At 34.0% G+C, this 18,069-nt stretch overlaps 1 protein-coding gene across 1 annotated transcript in view; it reads right to left on the bottom strand.

Moving 5' to 3' along the window:
- The window catches only part of TPR (translocated promoter region, nuclear basket protein), a 64,713-nt gene that overhangs the window by 42,837 nt on the left and 3,807 nt on the right, over nt 1-18,069 (bottom strand). Inside the window, exons 4-15 of the mRNA XM_029228935.1 lie at nt 17,395-17,468; nt 15,748-15,844; nt 14,534-14,637; nt 14,035-14,199; nt 6,759-6,851; nt 6,239-6,319; nt 6,071-6,158; nt 5,195-5,335; nt 4,695-4,786; nt 4,064-4,261; nt 1,825-1,932; nt 605-831 (exon numbers count right to left, since the gene is read on the bottom strand). Of these exons, the coding sequence (XP_029084768.1) occupies nt 605-831; nt 1,825-1,932; nt 4,064-4,261; nt 4,695-4,786; nt 5,195-5,335; nt 6,071-6,158; nt 6,239-6,319; nt 6,759-6,851; nt 14,035-14,199; nt 14,534-14,637; nt 15,748-15,844; nt 17,395-17,468 (1,468 nt within the window). The remainder of the gene's footprint in view (nt 1-604; nt 832-1,824; nt 1,933-4,063; nt 4,262-4,694; nt 4,787-5,194; nt 5,336-6,070; nt 6,159-6,238; nt 6,320-6,758; nt 6,852-14,034; nt 14,200-14,533; nt 14,638-15,747; nt 15,845-17,394; nt 17,469-18,069) is intronic.

The following is an 18,069-nucleotide window of genomic DNA, read 5'->3' as shown; positions in this document are numbered from 1 at the left end:
GCAAATTGACTAAGCATTTTATCGCCTATCATTAAGCACAGTATTTTCATCTCTCTTATCCTTTCTTTCTTCTGCTGCTATTTTAAGAATCACTTTTAAAACCCCCACCATATAGGATACAGGCACTCACCAACGTCATCTGAAAAATTTGTTTGCAAAAATTAAACCAATTCCACTGAGTCCAAACTCCAGTCTTCTTACTTTCATAGCCATTCTTCCTCCTCTAGTACCAAAACCATTTTTTCCCCAAAAATTCTTTACTGTAATTCCTTAAATATCTTCTCCATGAAGCCTGGCCTGTTCCCTAAAATCTAGGCTGGGTCTCATACCCTACGCTCCCATGGATAGGCTCATCTATTACAGCACTAATCACACTGAACTAAAATTATCTATTTATTGATCTTATTATCTATTTTATCTATTATCAGTCTCATCCACAAACTGAGGTCCCTGAGAGTAGAATTTTTGTTTTTTTGGGTATTGTTGCTCAGCTGTTTTTTTTTTTCTCCTAAATCACTATATTCCCAATATCCAGCACTGTTAGGGGCACACAAAAGGTTTCAATAAATGTTTGCTGAATAAACCAAAGTAGTCTATCGCTTACTTGGATGAAGTTGTTTCTTGTTCTTCTCTTTCTCTGGTTTCCCCAAGTTCCCGAAGGGCCACTAAGAGACGTTGATTTTGCTGTTGAAGCTCTTCAATGTTTCTGTAAGATACTAGGTGCTGTGATATTACTTCAGATGAACTACTTATATCAGCAGAGCTTACTTCCTCATCACGGATTACATGGTTACCCCTCGCTTCTTCAAGTTCCATTAGAAGCACTCTAATCTAAAAAAGGGTTTTAATATGTTATCAAATAGTATTGGCTTTGATTCTGGAAATGTTTAGAAGTAAAAATTTTCAAATGACAATGTTACTTTATGAACACTGTCAACTTAGTATTAAATTATCTTGAAAAACAAAACATCAAGCTTATCATTTTAGATATTAAGGCCTAAATAAAGAAAACCTTAATGAAAAAATTTATTTTTCATTTCTATGGACATACATAATGAAAACTACTATTTTTTTAAAAAACAGATTCCAGAAGCATGGTTCCATTTTTCTAAAACAAAGACCAAATAAAACACACAGAAATATATACCCATTTTGTGTGTGTGTGTGTGTGTGTGTATGCTTGCACTCGCATGCTTTTATATGTGTTATGTGGTGGGGCAGAAGGGGAGCATGGAAAATAGATGTTAATTTCATTCATGTGAAATTTTTATCTATGTTTGTGTGTACGTGTGTATACCCACACACAAAAATTAGGGTAAAATATATGAACAAAACAGACCTACATTTCCAAACCTGTTCAGTTAAAAAAAAAAGTGGTACGGTAATGCATTTATAGATGCATATACAAAATGCATGATTTTATTTTAGTAAAAACAAAGAATGTTTACATATGTTTACATATGCTCTTGTGTATCTGTACGTATAAGAAGACGTGAAAGAATACACCATTGGTGAAAGAATAACACCATTCTGTTAACTCTGGGACTTGGGCAGGGGGAAGAAAACTTTTATTTACCTTTGAATTACTTCATTTATTACAACCAGTACCTTCAATTTGAAAATTTATCAAACACGTAAGGAAAAGAAAAGGGGGAGCAGCTACGGGAAAACAATGACTAGGTTGCAATTCTGCTAGAGTGGTTTCTTAGTTGATGAGAATTTCATATGTGCTAGTTCTACCTTACATACCTGCAAACAGATTCAAACACTACTAGGCAGTCAGTTCAGGGAAAAAATACAGGAAAAGAAACAAAAAATTCTAACCTGTTGTGAAAGATCTTTTATTTGTACTTCCATTCTTTGATTGTCTCTTTCAAGCACAGATGAATGTTTATTGGCTTTATCTGTGCCCTCCTGCAATCGCTGAATCTCCTTTAAAATGAAAAGTCAAATGAAAATTGTTTTTCCTTCTAAGATCTATATAAATATCAGTTACACAAACAACAAAAATATACAGTGCTCAAATACCACAGTAATCAACTTATAAAAAAAAAAATTCTATATACTAGCCTCTAAAGAGAAATTTCTTAAAAATAGGAATACATGTATTTCTTAATATCTCAAATATTGCTCATTATAATGTTCATCACTGTACGATAACGATGAGGAATTCCCCCTAAGTTAACTGTGAACTACAATGTTACAGCCACACCAAATTCATACTATATTATCAAATGATATCAGAGAAATACTCTCAAAAGCTTCGTTACTAAGACAAAAACAAAGGACTGCATTACAATGATGATCATTATTATACTATCTGGAAACAAATGTTAAAAGTAAAAAATGTTGGGTAAGATGCATAAAAAACTTGGTTTTATTAAAAATGCATCAGGAATTAATTCTAAAGAAGCAGCAACCAATGTAACAAGGCTGTTAAAAAAAGGAAAGAAATTACAGCATATTGCAGTGCTCTGTAAAGTTTAGCATCACAATATCATTAGGGATTTAGGGGCACAGTTTTGAGGAGCTTGACGTAAGCAAAAAATATCTTTGAAATCTTATGTTTTATCTCAAATTCATACAAAATTTGCTTCTTAGTGTACTGTTTTCACATAATAATGTTTTACACACTATTCGAGTGAAAGATGGCTCATATTTTTCCTGGTGTTTAAAGTACCTCTGAGCACAGTGCCCTCAGGGAATATGGATAAACCAATTTCAGCTGACAAAATGAAGCAGGCAAATATTCATGAAAGATGGTAACGACACAAATCTACTGAGTTCAAACTGGGATAAATTAAGATGCCAAGGAAGGAAGTAATTTGGTTATAAAGCTCTAAGAATCTAACAAATAAGCACCACAGAATCTAGAATGGACACGATGTATGTTATGGACAGAAGATTCAGTGATGAAAAACATACAGAAATTATCTTTAAAGTCTTCGGCAGTTATGAAAAAAGTCTGTATTTATTACTGTACCTGTATGTTAGTGATGAATTAACAAATAGGTCTTCCCCACAATGAACAGCTGCTATTATCTGATTTTTAAGCCCCTCTACTTTACTACCTCCTTCAGACAATAAGCTCCAAGCAAAATGCTCACTCTCAACAGTGAGAAAGTCAAGTAGATCCAAAGGACCTCGTTTTAAACCACATCAAAGGGGCAGAGGTGTGTCTAAAACCTAATACTCTGTCAAGGCAAGACTGCTAGACATCATTTGATTTAGGAGAAAGAGACCATTAGACACAATACACCCTGATTTAAACTGACATCTAAATTGTAATAACAACAGCAACAAAAGTTTAAGTTGAATTAAGGATACAATTTATTTATACAATATATTTATACTCTCAAAAAAATTTATCAGTTTAGATACAAGTTGATTTAACTGATTTTCCCCAATAAAACTTGCTTAATAAATTTTGAAGATTTCTCAGTAATAACAGTTGTATCCTAAAAACAACATTATCAGCATATAAATACTCTTTTTAAACCATTACCTATTAAAAAGGAATCTTAAGAGGTAAAGAATATTTACAAGCTTCTTTAGTACTTCTAATATGCAAAGGAACAGTAACAAAATAATGTATATAAAGATTTGCCAAATTGTGAAACGATATTTAAAAAAAGGAATTCTTTTCAATGATAAGTCAAACAATATTATCATTTCTAGACAGAATATCAGAATTGCCTGACAAAAAATGCCTATTGCTAAATTTAGAAAGGTTCTATTAACAGAGATTGTTATTTTAATCTGAAGAGTAGCCCAGGGAGATTTGGCTATTTATCATCCACTAGAGAACCCTACAGAAATCATCCCAAATGTCTTAAAAGATGCTAAAGGTTTTCAATGTTAGCTGAATAAAGATAAAACATTTTGCAATTACAGATGTTTAATAATGTAATGACAAGTTTTAAAATATATAATTACCCTATCACTGAAAAAGTGGTTAGCCTTTTAACTTAAATTCTTTAATTCTAAGAAAGAACTACCCTATCTAGTAAATGGTTTCTCATATGTATTTTTTCTACAGTTAAAATTTAGGAATGGAACCAACCTTCATAGCTTGTTCAAGCTTAACAGATAAACTTGCCACAGCTTTCTGGGCACGTTCATACTCCTCACGTTGGCGTTTCAAAATTGGTGCTTTGGCTTCAACTTCTTTCACTATTTCATCTAGATACTTATTAATTCTTTTGTTCTCTAGTTTCTCCAAAAGCAGCTGATCCTGAGTTTCCACATAAGCATTATACAGCTGAAAGAAGAAGAGGGGTCATTTCAAACCTAAGCATAACAGATATATACAGTTTGTCTAGCTTCTTCATAAACATTCATTAGCAATTACACAAGATGGAAATGTTTACTGTATGTTACACAGAACCAGGAACCAAGAAAGCCTTTCCTGGGGACTTCCCTGGTGGCACACTGGTTAAGACTCCACGCTCCCAAAACAGGGGGCCCAGATTCGATCCCTGGTCCGGGGACCAAGAGTTTGCATGCCACAACTAAGGAGCCCATGAGGCACAACTAAAAACAAACAAACAAACAAAAAAAAGTAAGAAAGCTTTCCCTAAAATGATCTGTTAATCACTAGGCAACTTTAAGAATAATTTTTCTGGGGCATAAGTGTCAGAGAGATGTGAACACTTTTGCTGAAGGCAAATAACAAGATTTAATACCATTTTTACCTCAGTTAGCTTCATGCCAGGTTTCACTATCTTAGCTACGGCTGCTGCAGTAGGAGACATGGCTGCAAGCTCTTCTTCAGACAAGATGGCCCCTGTGCCAACACACAGAAATCGAGTATATTTTTGTAAAATTTCAAAGTAAAGCCACTAATATTTCTTACAAGTAAAAGTGATACCTACTGTACATTACATATAAATTCCTATGAAGACTATATAAAATATGACAAGTAACAGAATTCTAAAAACCATGCAGTAATTATAGTTAAAGCTATTCTGGAAATTGACACACAATTATGTGTGATCAAATGGTACTTATACCTAACAATACAATAAAGATACAGATAAAGTAATGCTGAACTAAAAATAAATAAATTGTAATGCTATAACTTAATGAGTTTCCTACATCACAACAGGACAAACACTATTAGTGAAGTTAAGTGAGGACTATGTAGGGAAGTTCTAGTATTTCAAACCTTTAATAAGCATCTATTAATCCATACCTTTACGTTTTGTGGCAGAAAGCAGGTCATTTGCATTCTCTAATTCCTTCTCTAATTTCCCTATTTTCTCAAGCATTTCTTTTTCCATTTGATCTTTAGATTCCTCTACTTCTAGAAGATGATCTTGTATTGCTTTATTGGCTAAAAACATTTTTAGAGACAGAATAATCAAGCACATAATTAAAATCTTTGAGTTACAGAATGTAACAGAATAGTCAGCAGACAATATTAAATTCTACAGAGGCTGTGGTTGACAGTTATTACCCACTGGAAGCTCTTGATGTACTTATAATTCCTCTGGTGTCCTGGCCTAGTCAATCTATTTCTCCTTTTGATGTCCCTTTTATAAGAGGGGAAAATAGGGGAACTCAAATTATAAAAAAAGTGGCTCTAAGTGTCTCTTTGGTTTTAATCTGATCTTAGATGTCTAGAACATAGGAAATGCCTGGAAAAGATCATACATAAATAACTTACATTAAAAAAAAGCAGGAATATATGAAATCAAAGACTTTAAAATACATTATAACTTAAAAAGTAAGGCTTATTTATGGATTAAGAGAGTACCCAAACTATAAACCTATATGTATTTATCAAAGGAAACGTTTCAAAAATGGAAGAAAAATTTCCTATTACAAATCAGAATATATATATAAGGTTATCAAATGAAAGAAACAGAAAAATGTTAGCTACTTATATTTTCAAATATTTGCTGAAAAAAGAATTTAAAATTTCTTGACCTAAGGATCTTTCTTCTATATCAAATTTTGTTCCTAATAAGGTATCTGACCTCCAAATCCAAAAATCTACAGAAGGGTAAAGAAAACAGTACCTTCTATCTAAAAACAAAATAATCTTCCCATAATTGGAAAGTCTTACCTTCTCCAGTTTCCTTCAAAAGTTTGTGTAATTCATCCACTGCTCGGGTCAGTTCATTGCTCTTTGCCTCTGAATCATCAGCAGCACTCTAAAATTTAATCTTAAAAAAGTTACCCAACATCCAATAATGCACCATTAGGACACTAAAGCATATGGTACGGTACCTACCTTGTAAAGATTAGAGAGTTTTATGTGAGCATTTAATTCATTGTGGAATTTCTCTTCCATACTGGCCTGCTGTTCCTTGGCCTGAGGGGAAAAAAAAAAAGCCAACACCAAAAACCAAATTAGAACAGTCTGATTTGAACTGAATTTAGAATGCTTATCAAATGCCAAGATAAAAAATTCAGTTTTGAAAGTAAAGAGATGAAGACTAAAACACTAAAATTAAAATCAGTTGTCATTATAGAGATAAATTATCTTAAGGATAAAATGTTAATGATATTTTTATCTTAAAGTAGGATATTTAAATGTCATTAAAATTAACCATACTCATTTTTAGACAGTACTTTGGATATAGTATGTAACTGATTCTAGCAATTTTAGCCTAGTTACATCATATGAAAGTGCCCTGGCCATTTTGTGGTGCCAGGAATGGTTCAAAATATGAAATCATTTTATAAATCAACAGCTTCCTAAGTGTTACAATATTTTTGTAAAAGAGACATTTTAAACTGGTCAACTACACCTCTTTCAGTTTGGTCAACAGATCCTCTACATGCTTTTGAAGATTCTCATTTGATGTTTTCAAGCCATTCATCTGTTCTTCCATTCTAGAAACCTAGAAACAAAGAAGTAGAGTTGGTTGGGGGGAAGGATGTTGTATTAACTGAAATTAATTTGGTATAAAGTTTAGCTGCCAAGTACCAGGACTGAGTGAGCCAGAGCCCCCTAATCAGCTGCTCCTTTAACCCTGTCCTGTCTGGGTGGGGAACAGATGCCCGCAGGCGACCTACACACAGAGGTGGGTCCAAATCCAAAGCTGAACCCCAGGAGCTGTGCAAACAAAGAAGAGAAAGGGAAATCCCTCCCAGCAGCCTCAGGAGCAGCGGATTAAAGCTCCACAATCAACCTGATGTACCCTGCATCTGTGGAATACCTGAATGGACAACGAATCATCCCAAATTGAGGCAGTGGACATTGAGAGTAATTGTAGACTTGGGGTTTGCTTTCTGCATCTAATTTGTTTCTGGTTTTATGTTTATCTTAGTTTAATATTTAGAACTTATTATCATTGGTAGATTTGTTTACTGATTTAGTTGCCCTCTCCCTTTTTTTTTGTATATATATTTTTCCTTTTTCTCTTTTTGTGAGTGTGTGTGTATGCTTCTTTTGTGATTTTGTCTGTATAGCTTTGCTTTTGCCATTTATCCTAGGGTTCTGTCTATTTTCTTTCTTTTTTTTTTGTATAGTTTTTAGCACTTGTTATCATTGGTGGATTTGTTTATTGGTTTCATTGCTCTCTTCTTTCTTTCCTTTTTTATTTTTTACTTTCAATATTTTTTTGTTATTTATCTTAATAACTTAATTTAATTTAATTAATTTATTTTTCTTTCTTTCTTCCTTCCTTTTTTTTTCCTCCCTTTTCTTCTGAGCTGTGTGGATGACAGGGTCTTGGTGCTCTGGCCGGGTGTCAAGCATGAGCCTCTGAGGTGGGAGAACCGAGTTCAGAACATTGGTCCACCAGAGACCTCCCGGCCCCACGTAATATCAAATGGTGAAAGCTCTCCCAGAGATCTCCATCTCAATGCTAAGACCCAGCTCCACTCAACAACCAGCAAGCTCCAGTGCTGGACACCCCATGCCAAACAACTAGTAAGAAAGGAACACAACGCCACCCATTAGCAGAGAGGCTGACTAAAATCATAATAAGCTCACAGACACCCCAAAATATACCACCAGATGCAGTCCTGCCCACCAGAAAGACAAGATCCAGCCTCATCCACCAGAACACAGACACCAGTCCACTCCACCAGGAAGCCCACACAACCTAAAGAACCAACGTTACACACTAGGGGCAGACACGAAAAACAACAGGAATTACAAACCTGCAGCCTGCGAAAAGGATACCACAAACACAGTAAGTTAAGCAAAATGAGAAGACAGAGAAACACAGGGTAGATGAAGGAGCAGGCAAAACCCACCAGACCAAACAAATGAAGAGGAAATAGGCAGTCTACCTGAAAAAGAATTCACAGTAATGTTAGTAAAGATGATCCAAAATCTTGGAAATAGAATGAAGAAAATACAAGAAACGTTTCACAAGGACCAAGAAGAACTAAAGAGCAAACAATGATGAACAGCACAATAAATGAAATTTAAAATTCTCTATAAGGAATCAATAGCAGAATAACTGAGGCAGAAGAACAGATAAGTGACCTGGAAGATAAAATAGAGGAAATAACTACTGCAGAGCAGAATAAAGAAAACAATGAAAAGAATTGAGGACAGTCTCAGAGACCTATGGGACAACATGAAATTCACCAACATTCAAATTATAGGGGTCCCAGAAGAAGAAGAGATAAAGAAAGGGACTGAGAAAATATTTAAAGAGATGATAGTTGAAAACTGCCCTAACATGGGAAAGGAAATATTGAATAAACTCCAGGAAGCCAGAGAGTCCCATAAAGGATAAATCCAAAGAGAATCACGCCAAGACACATACTAATCAAACTATCAAAAATTAAATACAAAGAAAAAAATATTAAAAGCAGCAAGGGAAAAGCAACAAATAACATACAAGGGAATCTCCATAAGGTTAACAGCTGATTTCTCAGCAGAAACTCTGCAAACCAAAAGGTGTGGCAGGACCTATTTAAAGTGACGAATCGGAAAAAACTACAACCAAGATTACCCTATCCAGCAAGGATCTCATTCAGATTCAACAGAGAAATTAAAGCCTTTACAGACAAGCAAAAGCTAAGAGAATTCAGCACCACCAAACCAGCTTTACAACAAATGCTAAAGGAACTTCTATAGGCAGGAAACACAAAAGAAGGAAAAGACCTACAATAATAAACCCAAAACAATTAAGAAAATGGTAACAGAAACATACATATCGATAATTACCTAAAATGTAAATGGATTAAATGCTCCAACCATAAGACAGAGACTGGCTGAATGGATACAGAAACAAGACCAGTATATATGCTGTCTACAAGAGACCCACTTCAGACCTAGGGACACATACAGACTGAAAGTGAGGGGATGGAAAAAGATATTCCACGCAAATGGAAATCAAAAGAAAGCGGGAGTAGCAATTCCAATATCACACAAAATAGACTTTAAAATAAAACCTATTATAGGAGACTTACAAGGGCACTGCATAATGATGAAGGGATCAACCCAAGAAGAAGATATAACAATTGTAAATATTTATGCACCCAACATAGGAACACGTACATACATAAGGCAAATGCTAACAGCCATAGAAGGGGAAATTCAGAGTAACAGAATCATAGTAGGGGACATTAACACCCCACTTTCACCAATGGACAGATCATCTAACATGAAAATAAATAAGGAAACACAAGCTTTAAATGATACATTAAATAAGATGGACTTAATTGATATTTATAGGACATTCCATCCAAAAAAACAGAATACACTTTCTTCTCAAGTGCTCATGGAACATTCTCCAGGATAGATCATATATTTGGTCACAAAGCAAGCCTTGGTAATTTTAAGAAAACTGAAATCATATCAAGTATCTTTTCCGACCACATGCTATGGGACTACGTATCAATTATAGAAAAAAAATCTGTTAAAAATACAAACACATGGAGGCTAAACAATACACTGCTAAATAACTAAGAGATCACTGAGGAAATCAAAAAATACCTAGAAACAAATGACAATGAAAACATGATGACCCAAAACCTATGGCATGCAGCAAAAGCAGTTGTTAGAGGGAAGTTTATAGCAATACAATCCTACCTCAAGAAACAAGAAACATCTCAAATAAACAACCTAACCTTGCACCAAAAGCAATTAGAGAAAGAAGAACAAAACAATGCCGAAGTGAGCAGAAGGAAAGAAATCATAAAGATCAGATCAGAAATAAATGAAAAAGAAATGAAGGAAATGATAGGAGAGATCAATAAAACTAAACTCTGGTTCTTTGAGAAGATAAAAAAAATTGATAACCATTAGCCAGACTCATCAAGATAAAAAGGGAGAAAACTCAAATCAATAGAATCAGAAATGAAAAAGGAGAAGTAACAACTGAAACTGCAGAAATACAATGGATCATGAGAGATTATTATAAGCAAATATATGCCAATAAAATGCACAATCTGGAAGAAATGGAAAAATTCTTAGAAAAGCATAACCTTCTGAGCCTCAACTAGGAAGAAACAGAAAATATGAACAGACCAATCACAAGCACTGAAATTGAAACTGTGATTAAAAATCTTCCAGCAAACAAAAGCCCAGGACCAGATAACTTCACAGGTGAATTCTATCAAACATCTGGAGAAGAGCTAACACCTATCCTTCTCAAACTCTTCCAAAATACAGCAGTGGGAGGAACACTACCAAACTTATTCTACGAGGCCATCATCACCCTGATGTCAAAACCAGACAAAGATGTCACAAAGAAAGAAAACTACAGGCCAACATCACTGATGAACATAGACGTAAAAATCCTCAACAAAACACTAGTAAACAGAATGCAACAGCACATTAAAAGGATCATACACCATGATCAAGCCGGGTTTATTCCAGGAATGCAAGGATTCTTCAATTACATAAATCAATCAATATGATATACCACATTAACTGAAGGAGAAAAGCCATATGATCATCTAACTAGATGCAGAAAAAGCTTTCAACAAAATTAACACCCATTTATGATTAAAAAAACCTCCAAAAAGCAGGCAGAGAGGGAACTTACCTCAATAAAATAAAGGCCATATATGAGAAACCCACAGCCAACATCATCCTCAATGGTGAAAAACTGAAACCATTTCCACTAAGATCAGGAACAAGCAAGGTTGCCCACTCTCACCACTATTATTCAACATAGTTTTGGAAGTTTTAGCCACAGCAATCAGAAGAAAAAGAAATAAAAGGAATCCAAATCGGAAGAGAAGAAGTAAAGGTGTCACTGTTTGCAGATGACATGATACTATACATAGAGAATCCTAAAGGTGCTAGCAGAAAACTACTAGAGCTAACCAATGAATTTGGTAAATTAGCAGAATACAAAATTAATGCAAAGAAATCTCTTGCATTCCTATGCTAATGATGAAAACTCTGCAAGAGAAATTAAGGAAACATTCCCATTTACCATTGCAACAAAAACAATAAAATACCTAGGAATAAACATACCTAAGGAGACAAAAGACCTGTATGCAGCAAACTATAAGACACCGATGAAAGAAATTAAAGATGATACAGAGATATATCATGTCCTTGGACTGGAAGAATCAACACTGTGAAAATGACAATACTACCCAAAGCAATCTACAGATTCAATGCAATCCCTATCAAACTACCAGTGGCATTTTTCACAGAACTAGAACAAAAAAATTCACAATTTGTATGGAAACACAAAAGACCCCGAATAGCCAAAGCAATCTTGTGAAAGAAAAACGGAGCTAGAGGAATCAGGCTCTGTGACTTCAGACTATAATACAAAGCTACAGTAATCAAGACAGTATGGTAGTGGCACAAAAAGAGAAATACAGATCAATGGAACAGGATAGAAAGCCCAGAGATAAACCCACGCACGTATGGTCACCTTATCTTTGATAAAGGAGGCAAGAATATAATGGAGAAAAGACAGCCCCTTCAATAAGTGGTGCTGGGAAAACTGGACAGCTACATGTAAAGGAATGAAATTAGAACACTCCCTAACACCATACACAAAAATAAACTCAAAATGGATTGGAGACCTAAATGTAAGGCCAGACACTATCAAACTCTTAGAGGAAAACATAGGCAGAACACTCTATGACATAAATCACAGCAAGATCCTTTTTGACCCACCTCTTAGAGAAATGGAAATAAAAACAAAAATAAACAAATGGGACCTAATGAAACTTCAAAGCTTTTGCAGAGCAAAGGAAACCATAAACAAGATGAAAAGACAACCCTCAGAATGGGAGAAAATATTTGCAAACGAATCAACAGACAAATGATTAATCTCCAAAATATACAAGCAGCTCATGCAGCTCAATATTAAAAAAACAAACAACCCAATCCAAAAATGGGCAGAAGACCTAAACAGACATTTCTCCAAAGAAGATATACAGATTGCCAACACACACATGAAAGGATGCTCAACATTACTAATCGTTAGAGAAATGCAAATCAAAACTACAATGAGATATCACCTCACACCAGTCAGAATGGCCACCATCAAAAAATCTACAAACAATAAATGCTGGAGAGGGTGTGGAGAAAAGGGAATCCTGTTGCACTGTTGGTGGGAATGTAAACTGATACAGCCACTATGGAGAACAGTATGGAGGTTTCTGAAAAAACTAAAAATAGAACTAACATATGACCCTGAAATCCCACTACTGGGCATATACCCTGAGAAAACCATAATTCAAAAAGAGTCATGCACTACAATGTTCATTGCAGCTCTATTTACAGTAGCCAGGACATGGAAGCAACCTAAGTGTCCATCGACAGATGAATGGATAAAGAAGATGTGGCACATATATACAATGGGATATTACTCAGCCATATAAAGAAATGAAATCGAGTTATTTGTAGTAAGGTGGATGGACCTAGAGTCAGTCATACAGAGTGAAGCAAGTGAGAAAGAGAAAAACAAATACCGTATGCTAAAACATATATATGGAATCTAAAAGAAAAAGAAAATATGGTTCTGAAGAACCTAAGGGCAGGACAGGAATAAAGACGCAGATGTAGAAAATGGACTTGAGGACATGGGGAGGGGGAGGGTAAGCTGGGAGAAAGTGAGAGAGTGGCATGGATATATATACACTACCAAATGTAAAATAGATAGCTAGTGGGAAGCAGGTGCATAACACAGGGAGATCAGCTTGGTGCTTTGTGACCACCTAGAGGGGTGGGATAGGGAGGGTGGGAGGGAGACGCAAGAGGGAGGAGATATGGGGATATGTGTATATGTATAGCTGATACACTTTGTTATACAGCAGAAACTAACACACAATTATAAAGCAATTATACTCCAATAAAGATGTTAAAAATAAAGTTTAGCTGTCAAGTAAAAGCAAAATAATCCCCCACACCCAAAAAAGCATTTTACATAAAATATGAATGTTTAAGAAAATGAAAAATAGCTCACAGAACAACATGTTTAGTTTTAGCTCAGAGAAACTCACCACCACTTCTTAAACATGTGTCTTAGGAAGGACACACCATAAGACAGTAGATAGTATGAAAATTCATCCAAGGATATGTAAGTTCTTTATTTAAATGCAAGTCACAGAGGGAAAACAAATATCGTATATTAACGCATACATGTGGAATCTAGAAAAATAGTACCGGTGAACCTATTTCCAGGGCAGGAATGTAGAGAATGGATGTGTGGACACAGTGGGGGAAGCAGAGGGTGGATGAACTGGGAGATTAGGTTTGACATAAATACACTACCATGTGTAAAAAAGAGAGCTAGTGGCAACCTGCTGTATAGCTCAGGGAACTCAGCTCGGTGCTCTGTGATAATCTAGATGGGTGGGATGGGGGATGGGAGGGAGGTCCAAGAGGAAGGGGATGTAGGTATACATATAGCTGATTCACTTCATTGTACAGTAGAAACTAACACAGCATTGTAAATCAATTATAATCTGATAAAAAAAAGTAACTGGTTAATTTCCTAGGCCAAATATTTATGAGTTATGTCCTTCACATTGACCCCTAATCTTACAATATATTTAATTTGGTACTCCACTGAATAAATTTGTATAAGCTGGCACACAAATGTAAACTGTAACTAACATAAAGATACAATTTTACTAAATTACCTCCTCTTTTTTGTTTTCAAGATTACATTTAAGCTCAAGAATTTCATTTCCTTTATCTCTTCCGAGAGCCAGAAGTTCATCAGTTTTGGTCTTCAACTCTGTATTCAGCCAAGTATTCTGATTATGTAACAACTCCTTTTCTTGCTCCAAGCGTTTTTCTCGATACTAAGGAAATCCAAGAAAAAAAGGTTTACAGTTAAATATAATATATGGTTATTCAAAAGATTTTGTGTATAGCTAAGGTACACAAGCAGAACTTTTACAACAGAAATAAGTATTTGCATGGACTCTTAACAGAAAAGAGAATCAGGTAAGAACAATATGAAACAAACATCATATAAGCAAAACAGTTCAATTAAAATTGTCTTAAAACTTAATTCCCTGATAATAAAAAATATAGCTTTTAATTCATTTATAGATAACTTGCTTATATTTAAAATTTAATTTAGGTGAGTTTTAATCAAAAGTTGTATTCTGTGCATTAGAAATTGTTTCTCACCTTAACAGAAACATCAGAAGCTTGAAGTTCATCCAATTTTAACTGAAGCTCACCCTTTGTTGCATTGCTTTCTTTAAGTTTTTCACTTAGACGTTTAACATCCTCTAGAAAGGTCAGAAGAGAATGTGAAAATGACTAATGAATGGTCAGAGGAACCAAACATCAAAAATGCATCTCTAGGAATACAAACATTTATATAAGTAGTTCTCAACTCTTCTATTTTAACTTGTTTCTGCCATACTTAATCACAAATTTAATTTTAACAAATAGATGATGAAGTCAAATTCATGCATCCAACCAAGCATGTAAATTATACTGGTTATCTTATTTTAAATGCAGTATCTAAAGCTAAATATACAACATTAACATTAATTCCCTCATATTAACCAAAAGTCTATTAAAATTTCACAAATTAGCCATTTCTTAAGTTAAAAAGCAATGGTACATATTAAAACCTTACACTCAAAACAGCAGGAATATACATACTTAATTATTTTTGTATTCCTTACATGAAAGTTTTTATGAAAAAATTTAATTTTACTTACCCATTAGCTGATCAAAATCATCAACAAATACTTTGAATTAATTTTTCTGAGAATAGTTACTAATTGACTATTATTGTACAGTAACGTAAGTATTTGAAAATTCTTCCTTCAGTAGAAATAAAAATTCTGAAAAATCTTATAAAAAGGAACCAAAGGGAACTGGATACCATTAAACTGCTTAAGAGTCACATTCACTTGAATACATCAACTGTATTACATATTATATTCTATGTCTAAATATCTTATATTCTTGCTTCCTAATTCTTTCAGCCTGTGCTTTTAAATATGGGCTCTCCTTTTAGGTTCTTATATTGAATGCTTGTGGACAGCTTATACCAGCAAGTGTGTCTGTATCAAAAGGAGTTCAGCTTCTACAACTGAACATCTGAACAGTTTCCAATTTGATACTATAAATAATATTGTAGTACATAAACCTTGGTCCAAATTCCTTCAGATGTTTTTCATTTGTGTACTTGTCTATAGACACCTCTTTAAGGGCTCAGAATGATCTAGAGATAAATGAGTAGGAGAAACAACAGGATATTTCTCTGAACTCTATTCTGAGCTATGACAAACACCAGCTAATAGAAATGGACTGGGGATTAAATCTTAGCACTGTTAGAAGAGAAAGGAAAGAGTGAAGTTAGAGACTAAGGTCCTTTTTCATACCTGTTAAATATTCAAGTTCTTGAGACAGTCTCTCATTGGTTCTAATTAAGTCTCTTTTCTCAGCTTCTAATTCTTCCTTTGTCCTTGTAAACTGGCTCTGTCATATAAAGGAGTAAGCATAAAACATTTAAATAAGAAAATCAAGTTGATCAAATATATAGAAATGAACATGGAATTGGCACCTTAGTTAACATTAGCAGTGGTTTAAAAATGGTTGGTTTTCTTACTTATGGCTTATACATAAAAATGTTTAAAAACTACCCATAATCTCAACACTTCTGTTCATATTTTGGGTTTTTAAAAATTATTCTTCCTAGACTCACAAAAAAATTTCCCGTGTCGCTTTTTAATCACTTGAAAGTGTCATATAATTATATAATTACTTCAACAAGCGTTTATAAGAAACTTAATTTACGTCTAATTTTTGCTGTTATAAAACTTTAATGAATATCACTGCACCCTGGCTCAAATTATTTCTCAAGAAAGATCCCCAGACACAGAATTATTTAAAACTCTTAATATATTTTGTCAAATTGCTTTGCAGCAAGACAACGGCAATTTATAGGCTCTTCTTGAAGTCATAATTGCCAATGTGAAGCCACTTATGCCAGAAGTGAAGATTATGCTTAAAAAAAAAAAAAAAAAAAAGGAGAAACAAAAAAATCAGTGTTAACATGGGGAGGTGAAAAATAAATACATTGTTGCATTATCTGCATTTTTCTGATTACAAGTGAAGTAGAATAATATTTCATATTGCTATTGGCTATTTGTACAGCTTCCTGTCTGGTTTTAAAAACCTTTGCCCATTTCCCCCTTTGAATAATTTTTCTTATAATTTGAAAGTAGTCATGTATTAAGGATATATATAGTCATATTTTTATTGAGAAAATACTTTCTATGATTTATTTGCTTTTTAATTCTTTTTATGTAGAAAATTTTAAATTTCTATTGGATCAAGTCTATCACTCTTTCCCACTGTAAGTGTCTTCCATATATCAAATATTTTTTAACCTCCAATCAAACGCAAATTTTTAAAAAGCAATGGCAAGAGTCTAAAGGTCTATCTGATCAAAGAATCATTGGGTATGACCACTTTAGTAAACAAACTGGCCCGCAATCCTTGTAATCATATTCAATCTGTTATTCTTAATCACTACTCTAAGGAAATGATTACCAATGTGGATTCACACATATCCCCAACTGTATCACAATACTTGAAATAATGCCTAGGCAATAGTAAGCATTAAATAGATAATTTCTAAAAGAATGGAAGGAAGATAGGTAGGTAAGTGGGTGGATAGACAGCCAGATGGATCTATGAATATCTACCCTACTTACAGATTTATGGCACTTATAATGCAAAAAAATTTTTTTTAAATCATGACTTAAGAGCTACACAGCTAAAAGCAAGTGTTTTTTTATATCAAGAACTTACATATTCTAATAAGTAAAAGGAATATCCAATCAATCATTAAAACATAAAATCCTATTAAGGAATTTATGTATATACATTTTTGTTAGTAGCTTCTCCTAACTGAACATATTTCATCTTCCCACTGAGTAAACAACCAATAAGCACAATCAGAATAGAAAACTTCCTCAAGTACCAGGTTTACAATTAGCTTTATTCACAGGAATAACTTTTACCTGAATCGCAATACTGCGATCCTGAGCCACTTCAAGTTCTTTGTTTTTCTCAGTTAGCACCTTCAGTTGACTGTCTGGATAAAAGGAATTTTATGAACACACGTACATAAGCTTAAAATTTGCGATGACAGTTTGTATTCAATGGCCACCCACACACGTTTTGAAATTAAGAAACTGAGTTTCAGAAAGGTAGAGCTGCACAACACTGCGTTCCAAATTCGTGAGTACAACCCAAATTTACTGTATTTCTAGTACAAAGTTTTAAATATGCTATCCTGTCTTCAAAATCATATTTGTGATCATTTTAGCCAACATTTTTAGGAAAAAGTATTTGCAATTACCAATTTCCTTATTTTTCAATGACATCTTCTAAATCAATCGTAAAAAAGTGAATTAATTGTATTTGCAAATTCAAAAATTAAGTGGAAAAAGACAAAATCAAGAGAATAAATAATAACATTTAAATGTATACAGAGTACACATTTCAAACATGAAATGTATACAGAGTAAATCACAATAATGGATAACTAATTCAGCTGGTTTACCACGCTAAAAAGAGCTATGCTTGATACTGAATTTTCAGTCCCACAATCTCTACTCATAATGGGCTATCTCCCCTAAAGTTTCTCTTCTAAACATATTCCAATAATTAGGAAGATGATACTTTCTGAAACT

Source organism: Monodon monoceros, unplaced genomic scaffold (assembly GCF_005190385.1).
Source record: "Monodon monoceros isolate NGI ecotype Baffin Bay Population unplaced genomic scaffold, NGI_Narwhal_1 Super_Scaffold_18, whole genome shotgun sequence".
Taxonomy (NCBI): Eukaryota; Metazoa; Chordata; class Mammalia; order Artiodactyla; family Monodontidae; genus Monodon; species Monodon monoceros.
This window is presented reverse-complemented; position numbering and strand designations above follow the sequence as displayed.